General features: G+C 60.1%; 1 protein-coding gene across 4 annotated transcripts in view; it reads left to right on the plus strand.

The window, feature by feature from the left end:
• Window positions 1-13852, plus strand: part of ITPK1 (inositol-tetrakisphosphate 1-kinase) — a 169795-nt gene extending 155943 nt beyond the window's left edge. For 3 of the 4 annotated variants that reach the window (XM_026515415.3, XM_057318549.1, XM_057318550.1), the window contains 4 exons: window positions 1820-1945; window positions 3199-3266; window positions 7187-7349; window positions 11638-13852. In XM_026515415.3, coding sequence (XP_026371200.1) covers window positions 1820-1945; window positions 3199-3266; window positions 7187-7349; window positions 11638-11996 — 716 coding nt within the window. In that variant the 3' untranslated portion in view covers window positions 11997-13852. The remainder of the gene's footprint in view (window positions 1-1819; window positions 1946-3198; window positions 3267-7186; window positions 7350-11637) is intronic. The other variant, XM_026515418.3, reaches the window with a different exon arrangement.
• The last annotated feature ends 293 nt before the right edge of the window (window positions 13853-14145 follow it).

Raw genomic sequence — 14145 nt, forward strand, 5'->3', positions numbered from 1 at the left:
TGTCCACGCTCCTTGAGTGGGATTCTTCAGGACCTCGGAGGGAGCCAGGGACACTAGCCTTCCCTCTATAACGACCGTGCTCTGTTGATTCTCATCTCTTGGTTTTTACCGGATGGCATCTCTGCAGTCAGGTGTGTCTTAGGGCCGGTGGCTCTTGCACTTGCCTCGGCTGGAATGGAAGTCAGGTTCTTACGGAGATGGTTGGCCTGCGCCAGCCACCAGGGACACACGTTCTCTGCCCGTGATTCACAGCCTGGGGGGACTGCTCCCCTCGCTCCACCCAGGGCCAGGATCCAGATGGGCACGTTTCTCTACTCCCCCTTTTGTGCGGTGGATTTACTTCTGTTTCTTGACCCTGAGGACTAGTGCCTGTATTCTATACTCCTCCCTGGGCCTTTTTCCCCTTGGGGTCCATAAGAGAACGGCGTCACTTATCAGCACATAGAGCTGGGCTCGGCAGACCTTTTCTGCAAAAGGCCAGGTAGTAAATACGTCCAGCTCTGTCATAATTGTGTCCACTGCCCGTGGAGCATGAAAGCAGCTGTAGACAACATAGAAGCAACTGGGCATGGCAAGATTCATCGTGGCCTAGCTGAAGGGCTCCGGAGGAAGCAGTGGGGTCCCGGGCTGCCGCTGGGTGAGGGAGCCCCTTGGACAGGGCAGCCAGGGCCGGCCCCTCTGTGCGGCGGTGCGTGTATGGGACCCGGAGGAGGATCCCGGCCGCCCCCTGTAGTGCTGTGACCTGTTCCCCCCGGCCCAGAGACACGCGTGAGGATGAGGCAGACAAAGCATAGAATGGTGGCCGCTGCTCCTGACTGCTAAGCGGCTGGAATGGTGGGGGTTAAGCTGGTCATTTACTCTGCTTTTGAACCTGTTTTTCTCACCTGTAAATGGGGGCACACATACTCCTCTCGTTGCCCTCCCGCCCCTGAGGAGCATTGGTGGTGGTTTTTTGCTCAGGCTGTGTGTCTAGGACTGGTGTGGACACGGGGAGTGCCTGGGGCCCCAAATCCAGAGTGCTCCTGTGATCAGGGTGCCAGGGCCTAGCCTGCTTCGTCTTTCGGGGGACTGGGTCTCTTAAAGCTCGCCGAGAAGGTGGCATCAAAGGGCGTATGACCCATTCTGACCGGTTTCGGCTTCTCAGTCTCCGGGGTTGGGGAGAGGCTGGAAGCTGCCCACAGGCCCTCGGGCCCCTACTCAGGCCAGACACAGGGAGCCTGTGGCCAGAGGATGGATCCTCTCCCCCCGCCCCGCCAGTGCTGAATGGTCCTCTGGCCGGAGCCATCAGTCACAGTTAACCGGGAGGAGAACCGGTCTCCTTTGAAATGGTCCATGTGTGCGATCTGTTTTCCTGCCACAAGAAGCTATTGGGTGACACAGTCTGTCCAGTTCCACAGGTGCCGGCCGTGCGCTTCTGAGCGCCCAGCTTCTTGCCTTCCCTGCATAAACACCCGTGGTGGCTCTTGTGGCTCGTGCAGGCTTCTCCCTCCCTGAACTTGGCTGCGTCTGCCTGCTCTGCGTGGCCCTTTACCACCCCCCCAGCCCCCGGGCTTGCTCTGCCACCCTTGGGGACCCTCGGGGTGTGTGGGAGGCACCCTGAGTTTGGTGGGGTTGGGCCAGGGTCGGCTGCAGGGTAAATAGGTGGGCAGTGCCTACAGAAGGATAGAACACGTGCTCCAGCTGCTCGAGCCCCACTCTGTCCTCTGGCCCACGGGCCTTGCCACTGCTCAAGGCTCACTCTTCTTGGCTGTCGACGCCCAGGACTAGAGATCGGTGGGGCTGCTTGGCGCAAGTCCTGCAGGGTGTTTATTTTCCCCAGGCTCCTCCCCAGGACCGTCTCTCGTGCCCCCCGTCTGGACTGGCTCTGGTCGGAGCGGCGGGAGGACTGTCGGGTACACCGGGGCGGCAAGGGGCCTGTGTGCCCCACTAGCGGGAAGGATGCCAGGTACATCTCAGCGCCTGCCTGCTTGGCCTCCGCCCGAATCACTTTCTCATGCATGATTGTTGCGGCGCCGTAATCCTGGAGCTGGTGGGGGTCCTTGGCAATCGGAGCAGGTGCCCCCCTGTGGCCTGGCCCCTGCACACCGAGGTGCCCAACCAAGGCCCTTCCTGTCCTGCGCTTAGGGGCCTGGGTCCCAGGGATGAGCAGTATGTCCTGGGGACGGGAACCACAGTGCCCCACCCTGGAAGGACTGAAGCAGAAGCTGCTGGGGCCACGTAGGGGCTCTTGGCCCAGGACATCCCCGTGTCATTCTTGGTGGGGGGGCATGGGGTGGTGAAGCTCGCGGTTTTGTGATTCTTGCATTCCTGTGCCCATGCTTCCAAGTGCTCGAGAATGTGTGACCCACCAGCCTCACTCCACAGGATGGATAGACAAACCGGCTGCTTACTGCTTACATTAGTCTTGGGATCGGTCTGCCCCTCTGGGTGGTGCCTCGATGGGACTGAGGGTATGGTGGGAGGCAGACATGGGTCAGGGAAGTGTGGTGGGAGGAGGTTAGGGTATTTCAGGGGGCTGTGCCAGGTTCCAAAGCCAAACAGAAGTTGTTCTGTATTCTTTTCTTGGTTGGATCCTATAGAAGCCCATGTTCTGATTTCCTGTTTTTTCTCCTACGTAGTTGGGAAACAGCAGAACCCTTTGTAATCTAAGCACTCACGTGCCAAGTGGCTGCTTGGGCATTTCTCAAGTGCTACCCTGAAAAAGGAGTTCCATGGGCAGATACTGGGAGGGGCCGGGAATACTGGATTAAATGGCATTTACTGGACCTCTTGACTTCGGGCCTTTGATACTCCTGTACTGTGTTTCCCATCACTCAGCCACCCCTTAGCCCCCTTTCTCATACCATGTCCATAAGACACACTAGATGCACTTTGGCACGGGGCCTTAGGTGTTGTGGGGAAAACCTGATAGGATACCGTAAGATGGTAACAGAGGTAGGCTCATCAGGGCAGTTGTTTTTATATGGGAAGAAGACTTGAAACAGGATCTCTGAGCGGACATGTTTCTGGCCACAGTGTGGTGTCCCTTGGCGTGGGGGTGCCCGGCTCACTGGGGCCCCAGGTTGGCTGCTGCTGGATGCCCAGCCCGAGGGCCACCGAGACTGTGGCTGGGGTGGTGCTGCCCCCTGGTGTCAGGTGGTGGAGTCACCATCTCTGCCTTGAGCTAACCCTGGCTCCTTCCTGTCTTTGCTTTTTCAGACCGGGAGTCCATTTTCTTCAATAGCCACAACGTGTCAAAGCCAGAGTCCTCATCGGTCCTGACCGCGGTATGTTCCTTCTGCCCTGGTGGCCTTCCCTCCCGACACTGGGTATGGGGGTGCCGCTGGCAGTGGGGCCCAGGGCTGATGGCCATCACAGCCACACCCGTGTACCACTAGGTTACTCCCAATGGAAGATTTTCTAACTCTTCTCCCAGAGTGAGGATCTCCCCACCCTTCTCCCCAGTCACGAGGAATTTGAGGACCTGCTTTGTAATCTGCTTTTTCCTGATTTAAAAAAGGGTGGGAGGCAACAGCACCTCTGTTTTCCTTTCTCTTTCCTTGTCTATGTGAATCCCGTAAGCGTTTATTAAGGGCCTGCTGATACTTCTGCGGGGGTGGCTCACGGTGGGTGGCAGGCTTGGGGTGAGGTTCGTGAACGTAGCCGTGTGTCAGACATCGTCCTAGACACCCCACAGCATCATAGCCGGGCCTTGACATGGCCTTTCGGGAGTGGGGCAGACAGCTCCGCTTTCTGGAGTGGGTTGAGTGACTCTTCCAAACCCACAGAGCTGTTCAATCAGGGGCCATGCTGGCACATGACCCCAGATCGGTCTGCTTCCAAAGCTGGGTCTCTTGGGAATTTAGGACTTATTCTCTCACTGGTACCTGCCCAGCAGGGTTTGCCCAGAGCAGAGGGTTAGAAATTGTCATGGGGCAGCTTCTGCTATCTCTCTCAAGTCCAGTGGGCCGGCGGTCTCCGCTGCCCCTTACCCTGACCTTGCAGCCCTGGGCTGGGTCTCCTGAGTCATGGCCATGCCAGCTAATCTGGGAGGATGTGCCTGTGTCCTCCTCCCTATCCTAGGCTGTTCTCACCTGTCCCCTGCCCCAGGCCCAGCCCAGACCACCTGTTCATTTCTTGTTTGTGTCTGGTTCCTCTGAGGAGCCAGCTGTGTGCTGAGGGTTTGACAGAGCATAGGCATGGACAGGGACCTGGAGGGAGCACCAGTGTCCCTCAGGATGTTGATAGACGTTCCCCAGGAACAAGTCCCATGGTCAGGGAAGCTTGGAGAACACCAGATTTTAAACAGAACCTCTCAGCGCCTGGCTGTGTGCACTGTAAGATACAAAAAGCTGTTTTGTGCAAGAAAAGTTTGGCTGGTCTTCTAACCTTCAGAGACTCTAGACTGACCCAGTTCCACAGGCCTTCCCAGAGAGGCTCTCAACCCTTGTTTGGCCAGTGACTCGGGGTGGGGGCGGGGATGGTGGCATTCCACAGACTTCCCAGGACGCTGTCCCTTCCAGTCCCTGTGTGGCTCTGGCAGCCCCTGGGGCTGTTCACTGATGCCAGAAGGTCCTGAGTAACCTTCTTCTATAGATGATCACCTGCCTGCTGCTTGGCCTGTTTCTTCATCTGTGAAATGGGCACGTTTAGAGAGACTTCTGGGCCTCCTCTCTTACTTGTAGGGTCCTCCATCATCTCCTCCTTTCCCTCAGCTCCTGACTGCCATTCAGGAAGCCCCCAGGACTGACACCACATACAACAAGACAAGGGAAGCACCCTCAGCCACGTCCTTTCTGTGGGAGACGTAGGCCCCTCCTGCACACCCTAAGGCCGGTCAGACACAGTTCCACTCCACACTCGCCTCCTGCCTCGCTCCCTCCCACCAGGGCTCCCTCCAGTCCCCATCAGGGCCTCGTGCAGGGAGTTGTGGCCTGGCCTTGAAGCCCGGCCTCCCTCCTCCTCTGGGGGCCGCTGAAGACGAACCGCACAGGCCCCCACACACCGGTGTCTAGGGTATTGGTGAAGAGTGTGGACCCTGACAAGACTGGCTGGCTTCAGCCGCGAGCTCCATCAGGTTTCAGACGTGTGGCCTGGGAGTCCCATTGTCTCGCTGAGCCTCTGTTTCCCTCTCCTGCCCCGTAAGGTGGTCAGGGGATCCGGGGCATTAGTGGGTGCAGAGGAGGGTGACCTCCTTCATCGCCCCCCATTTCCCGGAGCATCGTTACTGCCTTTGCGTTTACAACCCAGGGGCAGGATCTCTGTGCCTTTATCGTGTCCGAGGATGGCTGTTTAGTTTAAGGTCATCAAACAGCTTCAGAGGGATTTCCGAGATGCCTTAGCTGAGCTGAGAAAGTGCTTTTCTGAGCGGTGTGTTAGGAGACTTGGTGATAAGACAGCAGCCGGAGCCCCCTCGCCGGCACGCCTGGGCTGCAAGCCTCTTGGCTCCGACATCCCACGGCGTGCGTGGTTATCACCCCATTTCTTGGAGCGAGAAAACAAGACCCAGAAGTGTACATGACGGCTCAGGGCCTGCAGGGGGGAATGGGCTGTGCCAAGGCGTCTGCCTGGCTCTCTCTGACTTGGGAGGACCCCGGGCCACAGGTGCAGTGACCGAGCTGCCGCACTGGGCTGAGCCTCTGACTGGCAAGAGTGACCTTGAGGCCGGTCCCGGCTTGGGCCGGTGCTCGGTGACAAGGGCTTGTCAAAGCCAGGCTGGCGCGGCCCCTTAGGAGCTGTTTCCTCTGCGAGGACGCCGAGGCAGCAGGGTTGTGGTCTCGGGGGCCCTGCCGATTGTGGAGAGCCCATGGGCACGGCTTTCACGGCGGGCCACAGATGGTGCCCTGGTGTGAGCTCCTTGCTCTGTATGTGTCTGGAAGATCCCCGTTGGCCGTTCTAGCTACCTGTGCTGGGGTAAGGGCCATTGCCCTTGATGCCCAGGGCTCTGTCCTCAGCCCTCCTGACTCAGCTTTTCTTTCTTTTTTTTTTTTTTGTTTTGATTGAGTGAAATTCACATAACATACAGTGTAGCCACTTTCAAGTGAGCAGTTCAGTGACATTCAGTGTGTTCACCATGTTGTGCAATCCCTCCCTTCTATCACGTTCTAAAACATTTTCACCACCTCGGAGGAAAAGTCTGTACCCACTCAGCAGTCCTCCCGACCCCTGGCAGCCACGAATCTGCTTTTCAGCTCGATGAGCTTGCTGTTCTGGACCTTTCATGTGCACAGAGTCATACAATGTGTGACGTGTCGTGCTTGGCTTTTTACACTTGGCCTGATGTTTTGAGGGTTCAGCCACACTGTGCCGTTTTGTGGCCAAATAATGTTCCAGCGTGTGGAAAACACAATTTGTGTGTCTGTGTGTTGATGGACATTTGGGTTGTTTCCACCTTTGGCTGTTGTGAACAGTGCTGTGGGCATCGGCGTAGCACCTGTTCTGTCTGTTGGGTACGTACCTAGGAGAGGAATTGCTGGTCACGTAATTCTGTGTGTCAGTTTTTGACCCAGCCTCACTTTTATTTCTGATGGGTCGACCACCCTTCTTCCCCTTTGGCCCCTGAGCCCCACGGCCCCCAGGATCAGCAGTCCAGTATTTATGGGGCACCTCCTGTAACCTTCCCCTGACGGACTTAGAGGCGACACAGGGCTCTCCCCGCCCTAAAATGCTGGTGCAGCGCCTCCTCCCGGCCAGGCCCATACCGTTCCCACCACATCAGTGACCGGCAGAGGAGAGACGCCTCGTTGGTCCCATTTTGCACATGAGTAAACTGAGGCACAGTGAGGCCGAGTACTTTTCCCTAGGATCCCAGAACTAGAAAGTCACTGCCAGGATTCAAATCTATGTCCCCCTGATCCCAAATCCTTCCCAAGGTTCCCCTTCCTCGGCAGCCCTTCCAGGGGCCAAGCTTGAGCCGGTGAAAATCCATATGCCTGTCCCAGGCTGGCTGGGCCTAGAGCAGAAGACCAGCAGTGTGGGGCAGTCCTTCTGGGTTGTTACAGGGACTAGAGGGGTCGTGTGTACTAGACACGTAGTACCTGCCCAGTCGTCGGCGGGACCCGGGGAGTGGCCGTGTGAGTGCTTGGTCATCAGGGGTCTGTCGGGCTTTGGGGCACCTGAGCAGCACCTCCCCGCCCGTGCCCGTGGCCTGACTTGACTTCTGTGTGTGTGTGTGTACGCTCGCGCATGTGCATGCTTGTGTGTGCAGCTGGACAAGATCGAGGGCGTGTTCGAGCGGCCCAGCGACGAGGTCATCCGGGAGCTGTCGCGGGCCCTTCGGCAGGCGCTGGGCGTGTCACTCTTCGGGATTGACATCATCATCAACAACCAGACGGGGCAGCACGCGGTCATCGACATCAACGCCTTCCCAGGTGAGTGGTGGAGCCAGGAACCCCCTTCCTTGGTCTGTAGACCAGTGTCCTTGGGTAATGGGGCAGGTGGGTCTGGTTGACCAGCTCCCTCCCTCCCTGTCAGCCCCAGCCAGGGCCTGGGGTCAGTGTGGTCCTGCTAGGCCACGGCCCCACCTGCAGACTGGGTTTATAGTGTGTGGTGATGTTGGCCAACGAGGTCAGCGCATCCAGCCAGGAGCACGGGGCACTTAGGGGGCCTGCACGAACACCTTGCACTTTCCTCACCTGACCCTGTGTCGTCAGCATTAGCCTTTGTTGGCCAAACCTCAGCTAATCTGTTGGGTCCTTCTAGATTTAACAAGCTGGAAGGACCCTGGAGGGAGTACAGCCTCCACGTGTGCCTGCGGGAAACTGAGTCTCCTAGGGAGGGAGGAATTATCCCAGATTGCAGTACAGGTTGGTGGCACAGCTGTGCTCCTGCTCGGGCCCTGAGCGGTGGTGCTGGGGACAGGCCCTGGATGTGGCCGGCTCCCCGTGGCTATGGCGCCTGCTCCCTGCTGTCTGCCAGAGCCCCGAGCAGGAAGTATGGCCCAGGGCCCTCAGGGCTGCTGCCACAGCGTGGCTCTGCCATGCTCCCCTCGTCTCGACGCAGCAAGGGGCTTAGTGGGAGATAGCACCCAGAGAACCCTCAGTGGGACCGTTAGCCTACAGCGGTGATGGCCATGACGTCCCCAGTTGGCATTCCTGGAATGAGCTCACTTCGCGTGGGAGTACCCCGAGGCTGACTCGTCCACCCTCCCAGCTGGCTTCGACTCTCACCTTTATTAAGTTGGTTAAGTCAGTGTCACTGCTCAGTGGGTGTAAAAACGTTCAGGAAACGATTCCTTCCCTCAGGGAGGTTAGCGTCTTGGGGGAGAGCTCAAGCGTGGCATGTGGGGAGTGCTCAGGGGGTGTTTGCAGGGCACAGGGTAAGGCCTCTTGCACGGGACGTGGAGCACGGCCGCAGGCTGAGCAGCTCCTGGCCACCAGGCTGGGTGCTTGCCATGTGTCCCCTTACTCAGCATGCAGCCAGGCCCAGCCACCATCACAGTCACAGCCAAGGAAACTGAGGCTGGTCGGACAGCACTGGCTCTTTCTGTCATTCAGTTGACAGAGGAGCCTGCCCTGTGGCGTGGTGGGAACGTGGGGTTTCACTCTGAGCTGGGTAAGAGTGAGCCCCTGAGGCCAGTATTGGGACAGTGGCCTGTGTTCCTCCCGTCACCCTGGGTGCAGCCTGCATAGAGACCTGGGTGTTGGCAGAGGTGGGGTTTTGATGAGTAAGTGACGGAATGAGAGAGACCAAGGGAATGCAGGGTGTGTCAGGGGAACAGTGATAATAAATGAGAGGATCTAAAGTAGGGAGGATGTGGGGGTGAGGACAGTGAAGAGGTGGCTGAGGATTGGCGGGACAAGGAGGGGGTGAAGCAAGGCTGTCGGGGTAGAAGTTCTAGAAGGCTGGAGATGGGAGGTGGTGAGAGCATGGAGCTCTGCACTTGAGCGTTGGCTTTGTACAAGGTCCCGAGTCGGCCCCCTCCCAGCCTGTGCAGTGTGGGCATCACGAGGGCACCCTGGGTGCTCAGGGGAGGGACAGTCACTGTGAGCCCACATGGGCGGAGAGGCTTCTACCCGGAGGAGCCAAGAGAGGGGCCACCGGGTGGGGCCAGGCATGGAGGCAGGGTCTGAGGCAGCTGGAGTGCTGAGGCCGAGCCCAGCAGACACTGCCTGAGGGAGCAGGCTGCTGCAGGGAGCCCAGGGCACCCGGGGGAGGCCGTGTCCAGGAGACAGCTGCTCCCTGGCCTCTCCTGGCGTGGTTGGCAAGCCTGGGTCTCGGGCACTCGTGGGCCCATCCTGAGGAGTGCGTGCCAGGGGAGGCCACGTCGGGGCCCTGGGTGGGCGGTAGCATCCCCATCAAGGAGGCCACGCACCGGGCTTGGGAGGTAGTAAGAGCGGTAGCCTCCTCCGAGAGCTCTGGTCTCCTTTCGTCTCCGGCGCAGCGCCGTGTGCGGCGGGCTGGTAAGATCTCCCTTTGGCCGTGGGGATGTGGAGGTAGGGGCTGGGCGACTTGTCCAGGTCCTGTGGGCGCCACATGGTGGAGCTGGGCGTGGCGCCCCACACTCCTGACCACACGGCTTCCGGCCTCTCAGCCGAAGCCGTGGGTTCAAATCCCGCCTCGGCCCTTACAGGGTGTGACGGGACAAGCCACAGAGGTGGACGCTTCTGCACCATGGGGACAGTGCCCCGCGTCGCCCCGCCCCACCGTGCAGAGACGGACGTTGGCACAGTTCCGGGCCCCAGGCTGGTGCCGCGGCGCCAGCTCACGCTCCGTGTGCTCTCCGCAGGCATCGGCGCTGGCTGTGTGGCTTCTGGCCAGGTCAGGCAGACCTGAGGGGCCTCCCCTAGCCTCCAGTTCAGCCTCAGGTTTCCATACCACCCCAGGAAGCCCCGGGAAGTGCACATGCCCCCCGGGCCTCGTCTGGGGACAGCAGAGTGGTCTCGAAGGGAACAGCGTATGTTCCCTGGTGCTGGCCTGACTGTTCTCTAGCTCCCCGCCCTCTGCCTGCATCTGTCCCCTGGAATCCCAGCAGCCCACCTGCTGGTAGCCCCCTGGGGGCCCGGGCCACTCTGCCCATCCTCCCCGGCCCCCAGGCCTTGCTGGGCCACCCCGGACCACATGATAGTCAAGGCACACATGGCACCAAAGGGCTGATTGGGGTCCTGGCTCTGTCACTTGGGAGCTTTGTGTCCTCTTCCGTAAAATGAGGATAATCCTGGGTCCCTCTCCCCAGCGGCTGTGAGGATGCCGGGAGCGAGGACCATGCCCATGCGGCCCAGAGGCCGGCACTTCTGAGCCTGGGTGACCAGCACCTGTGGGCGTCCTCATGCTCCAACCGGGTACAAGCCCGTGTCAGTTCACCTGTCGATGGGCTCCGTCACTTCACTCTGTGTGCCTCTGTCTCCTCATCTGCAAAATGGGGACAGCGTCATGAAGCATGAGCATGGGGCCTGTCAGCCGTTTCACCCATTGTGATTTTTGCTGTGGGCACCTCTGCTTTCCCTCGTCAGCCTCTGGCGCCTCAAAACCACAGTTGTTTGCCGGGCCAGTAAGATTGTGGACCATTGAGGCCGCCCCTGCCACTTGGCCCCGGGCGGGCTCTCCTGGGACGGGGAGCGCGCTCTGCTCATCCCAGCCAGGCTGTGCCAACGGCTCTGGGGGCCGTCCTGGAAGACGCCCTCGGAGCGCCGGCCCCACGTCGCTGGTGGAGGTCACAGTCGTGCGTGGGGTCGGCAGTGCCTAGAGCCCCTCCCGGGGCAGCCACACGCTCTCCGTCCTGGTCTTGGAGCTCTGTGCCCAGCCCTCAGGCCTCCGGGTCAGTTCAGGTGGGGAGAGGGCACCCACTCATACTGAATTTCTATCAGAGCAGTTTTTTGCGAGTGGAATCCTTGCCCTAGATCACAGGGCGGCTGGGTGGGTAGCTTCCGAGGACTCGTTTGCTGACATTTGCCTTCGTGTCTGTGTTGGGAAATAAATGTGGGGTGTGGGCAGGCCCTGGCGGCTTCTGCTCAGGAGCCCCAGGCCCCGCTCCGTTAGAGGCACGGGGGTGGGTGTGCAGTGGCTGCGTTGGGGGCACCCCAGTCTCCGTCCGTGGCTTTGACGCTCAGAGCACATGGCTCCAGACGGCCTCCCCGCGGGTCTTTCAGGAGTGAGAAGGCAGTAAGCTCTGTTCCAGAAGCAGCCTCTGTCCATCGCGTCCCCTCTGGCAGGCCCACAGCAGCCTCCAAACCTAGACGTCCCAGTCTACACAGGAGGCAGCTGTGCTGGGCCACGTGGAGTAGAGAGGGCTGTTTGTGAGAGAGGATGTGAGGAGTGGGCCTCTGGTACTGCCACGTCCCACCACCCCACGCCCCGCCGTTCCTCTTCACGTGTGTGCGTCTTAGCACACGGGGCCGCTGAGTCCATGACACCCTGCCCGAGAGGGACATGGCGCAGGGCGTCTGTCCACTCGCGCGTGACAGCCTCTCACAGCCTGGGGACGGCTGAATTCAAGGACTAGCCCTTCGGGGCCACCCCCACTCAGCTTTGAGTCTAGGCTTGGTGGCTTTGGTGTGTCCCCTTATTTACCGAGCCTCAGTTTTCTCTACGTCCTGAGCGCGCCCACTCGAGTCTGCGAGCCCCGTGGTCGGCCTGCGCTCCGCTCTGCCCCGCGCCCATGGCCCGTCTCCACCACAGCCTGGCTCAGCGCCCCGTGCTATTTGTCTGTCCCACCCACAGGCTACGAGGGCGTCAGCGAGTTCTTCACAGACCTCCTGAACCACGTGGCCACCGTCCTGCAGGGCCAGAGCGCGGCCACGGCGGCGGCGGGGGACGTGGGCCCGCTGAGGCACAGCAGGCTCCTGGCGGAGCAGGCGGGCAGCCTGGCTGGCGAGCGGATGTGCAGCGCCGGCCCCGGCTGCTGCAGCAGCATGATGGGCCCGGACCCACCCTGGACGTCGGAGGCCGACACGGGCGGCGTGGGCACGGGCGGCACCGCCAAGCTCCCACACCAGAGACTCGGCTGCACCGCCGCCGTGTCACCCAGCTTCCAGCAGCACTGCGTGGCCTCACTGGCCACCAAGGCCTCCTCCCAGTAGCTGTGGAGCCCAGGACCCAGAGGGCGGCGTGGGCCGCAGAGTGCACCTGCCGGGCCAGCAGCTCCCAGCAGTGACGCTCCTACTAAGAATTCCCAGCGATCTGATTCTTCTTCTTTTTCTTTTTTGTTTTTTTTTTAATTTTTAACCTGATTTTCTGATGTCATGATTGAAATAAGGGGTGGTGGAGGGGGAGATGGAAAAGAACCCCAAGTGGTCCAGCCTCGGGGAAGACGGACGTCCCGCCTGATGCCTGCTGTGCAGATGTCTTCACTGGGTTTACACTTGCTGTGTCTTCAACACTAGGTCTGAGTGCGAGGTGGGGTGTGTGTGTGCGTGTGTGTGCGTGTGCGAGTGTGTGTGCACATCCACGTCTGTTTGTCTCGATGGCTGCTGTGGATCAGGCCTCAGGGACCCCGGAGGGGGGCCGCCCTTGGGCAGGCTTTTGGTAGCTGAACAGAGCGAGTAAGGGGTTCCTTCTCTCTCTTTTCTCCATGCCCCCTGCACCCAGGTCTGGCCCCCTCACTGTCACCCTCTGACTGGTCTCCTCCACAGCCTGGTGAGGAGCGGGGCCTAAAGCTCCAACCAGGTGTGCAGCTGTCCCTCCCAAGAGCAAGAGCCAGAGGGAGTGAGAGGCACACCTGTTGTTTCCTTGGGGGTTCCGCGCAGGGGGTCTGGGCTGTGGTCTGCCTGTTGCCTGCTCACAAAGGGGAAGGAGAAGGAAGCTTCCCAGCCGAGGCCAAGGCCTTGAGTTGGCTTCTTCTCTCCATGTCCAGCTCCCTGGGGTCCAGCAGGCCCTTCAGCATGGGTCCTGTGCAGCCCTGAATGGGGGCCTCCCTCCCTGATCAGACGCTGCTCCCCAGGACCCAGGAGGAGACTGCCTGGTCTGGAGCCCCCGGGCTGATCCTGCCTGTGCCAAGGCTTTGTGCCGTTAACTTTGGACAAATCACCCCAGGAGTGACTGGGCCTCTGTGTCCCCATCTCTGATGAGCGGTTGAGCCCAGAAAACTCTGAAGGGCAGGCTTGATGCCCCAGGCCCTGTGGTGCAGCCTGCTTCTCTGAGAAGTCAACCTGGTGCTCCTCGCCTTGGCATCGAGGTGGTCGGGGGCCCTCTTCCCTGGGAGGGGGAGGCTGCCTGTACGCTTCACGTCTTTTCACACCCACCCAGCGGGCCTGCTCCACCCTTCCCGTACTCACTGTAAGCCCTAAGCACTAAGCCAGCCAAGTGTGAAGGGAGCTGCGGCCCCAGAGGGGAGGAAACCTTTACCCCCTCCTCCACGAGCGTCACCCCGGCCCCTGATGGCAGCAGATCCCGCCGGCCGATTGGTCAGTTCCCACGGTGCAGCGGGCAGGCCACCTGCCCCTCCGCAAAGGAGGGCCGGCAAGGGGCTTTGCAGCCCTGGGACAAGGTGAACCTGGGTGAGACGTGTAGGACCCCCTGAGCATGATCTTGTGTCTTCAGATATCCATCCACTTTGAGAAAGTGGGAAGGGCCTCTGGGCTGTCCTGCATGGGCCAGTGAGGATGGCCTCAGAGAGGCTGCTGATCTCGGCACTTGGAGCTACCTTCAGGCCTGGCTCAGCGGGGGTGTGGGTTTCGCCCACCTTCAGGAAAGGAAGGGCTGGGTGGTGACCACCATCGAGCGGGGCTGGGCCTGGGCTGGTGCCATCGGAACTGCCCGGCTGTCTTGGAACCCGAGGGCCCACCGACTAACCGCGTTTACACCACTTGAGTGTTGAACCCCGATTATAATGTCTGTACGGCGCCTTTCCTAGTCCAGCCCTGAGCCCCGGGGAAGCAGGAAAGCACGGCTGGCCTCTTGCACTGCTTTGTCTCCAAAATAAACTACTGAAATCAAACTGCATTTCACACGTGTTTACAAATGTTATTGAAAGTTTGTCGTTCTCCTGGTCTGTCGTGAAATTCTAGTCCCGATCTGCCTCAAGAACGGGTGAGGGGGTAGGGTGCAGTGTGACCCCCCAGTGCCGGGGTCCCTGGCCATATCGTGTTCCTGTGTAACTTAGGGCCACGCCCCAGGGTCACACGTGCTCTGGTCCAGGGCCCACAGATCCAGTAACTGTTCCCCACTGGCCTCAGTGCAGGTGGCAAGCAAGGAGACCGCTTCTAGGAGCGGAAACCGAGAGGTGGGGTT

Source organism: Ursus arctos, unplaced genomic scaffold, assembly GCF_023065955.2.
Source record: "Ursus arctos isolate Adak ecotype North America unplaced genomic scaffold, UrsArc2.0 scaffold_25, whole genome shotgun sequence".
Classification (NCBI taxonomy): Eukaryota; Metazoa; Chordata; class Mammalia; order Carnivora; family Ursidae; genus Ursus; species Ursus arctos.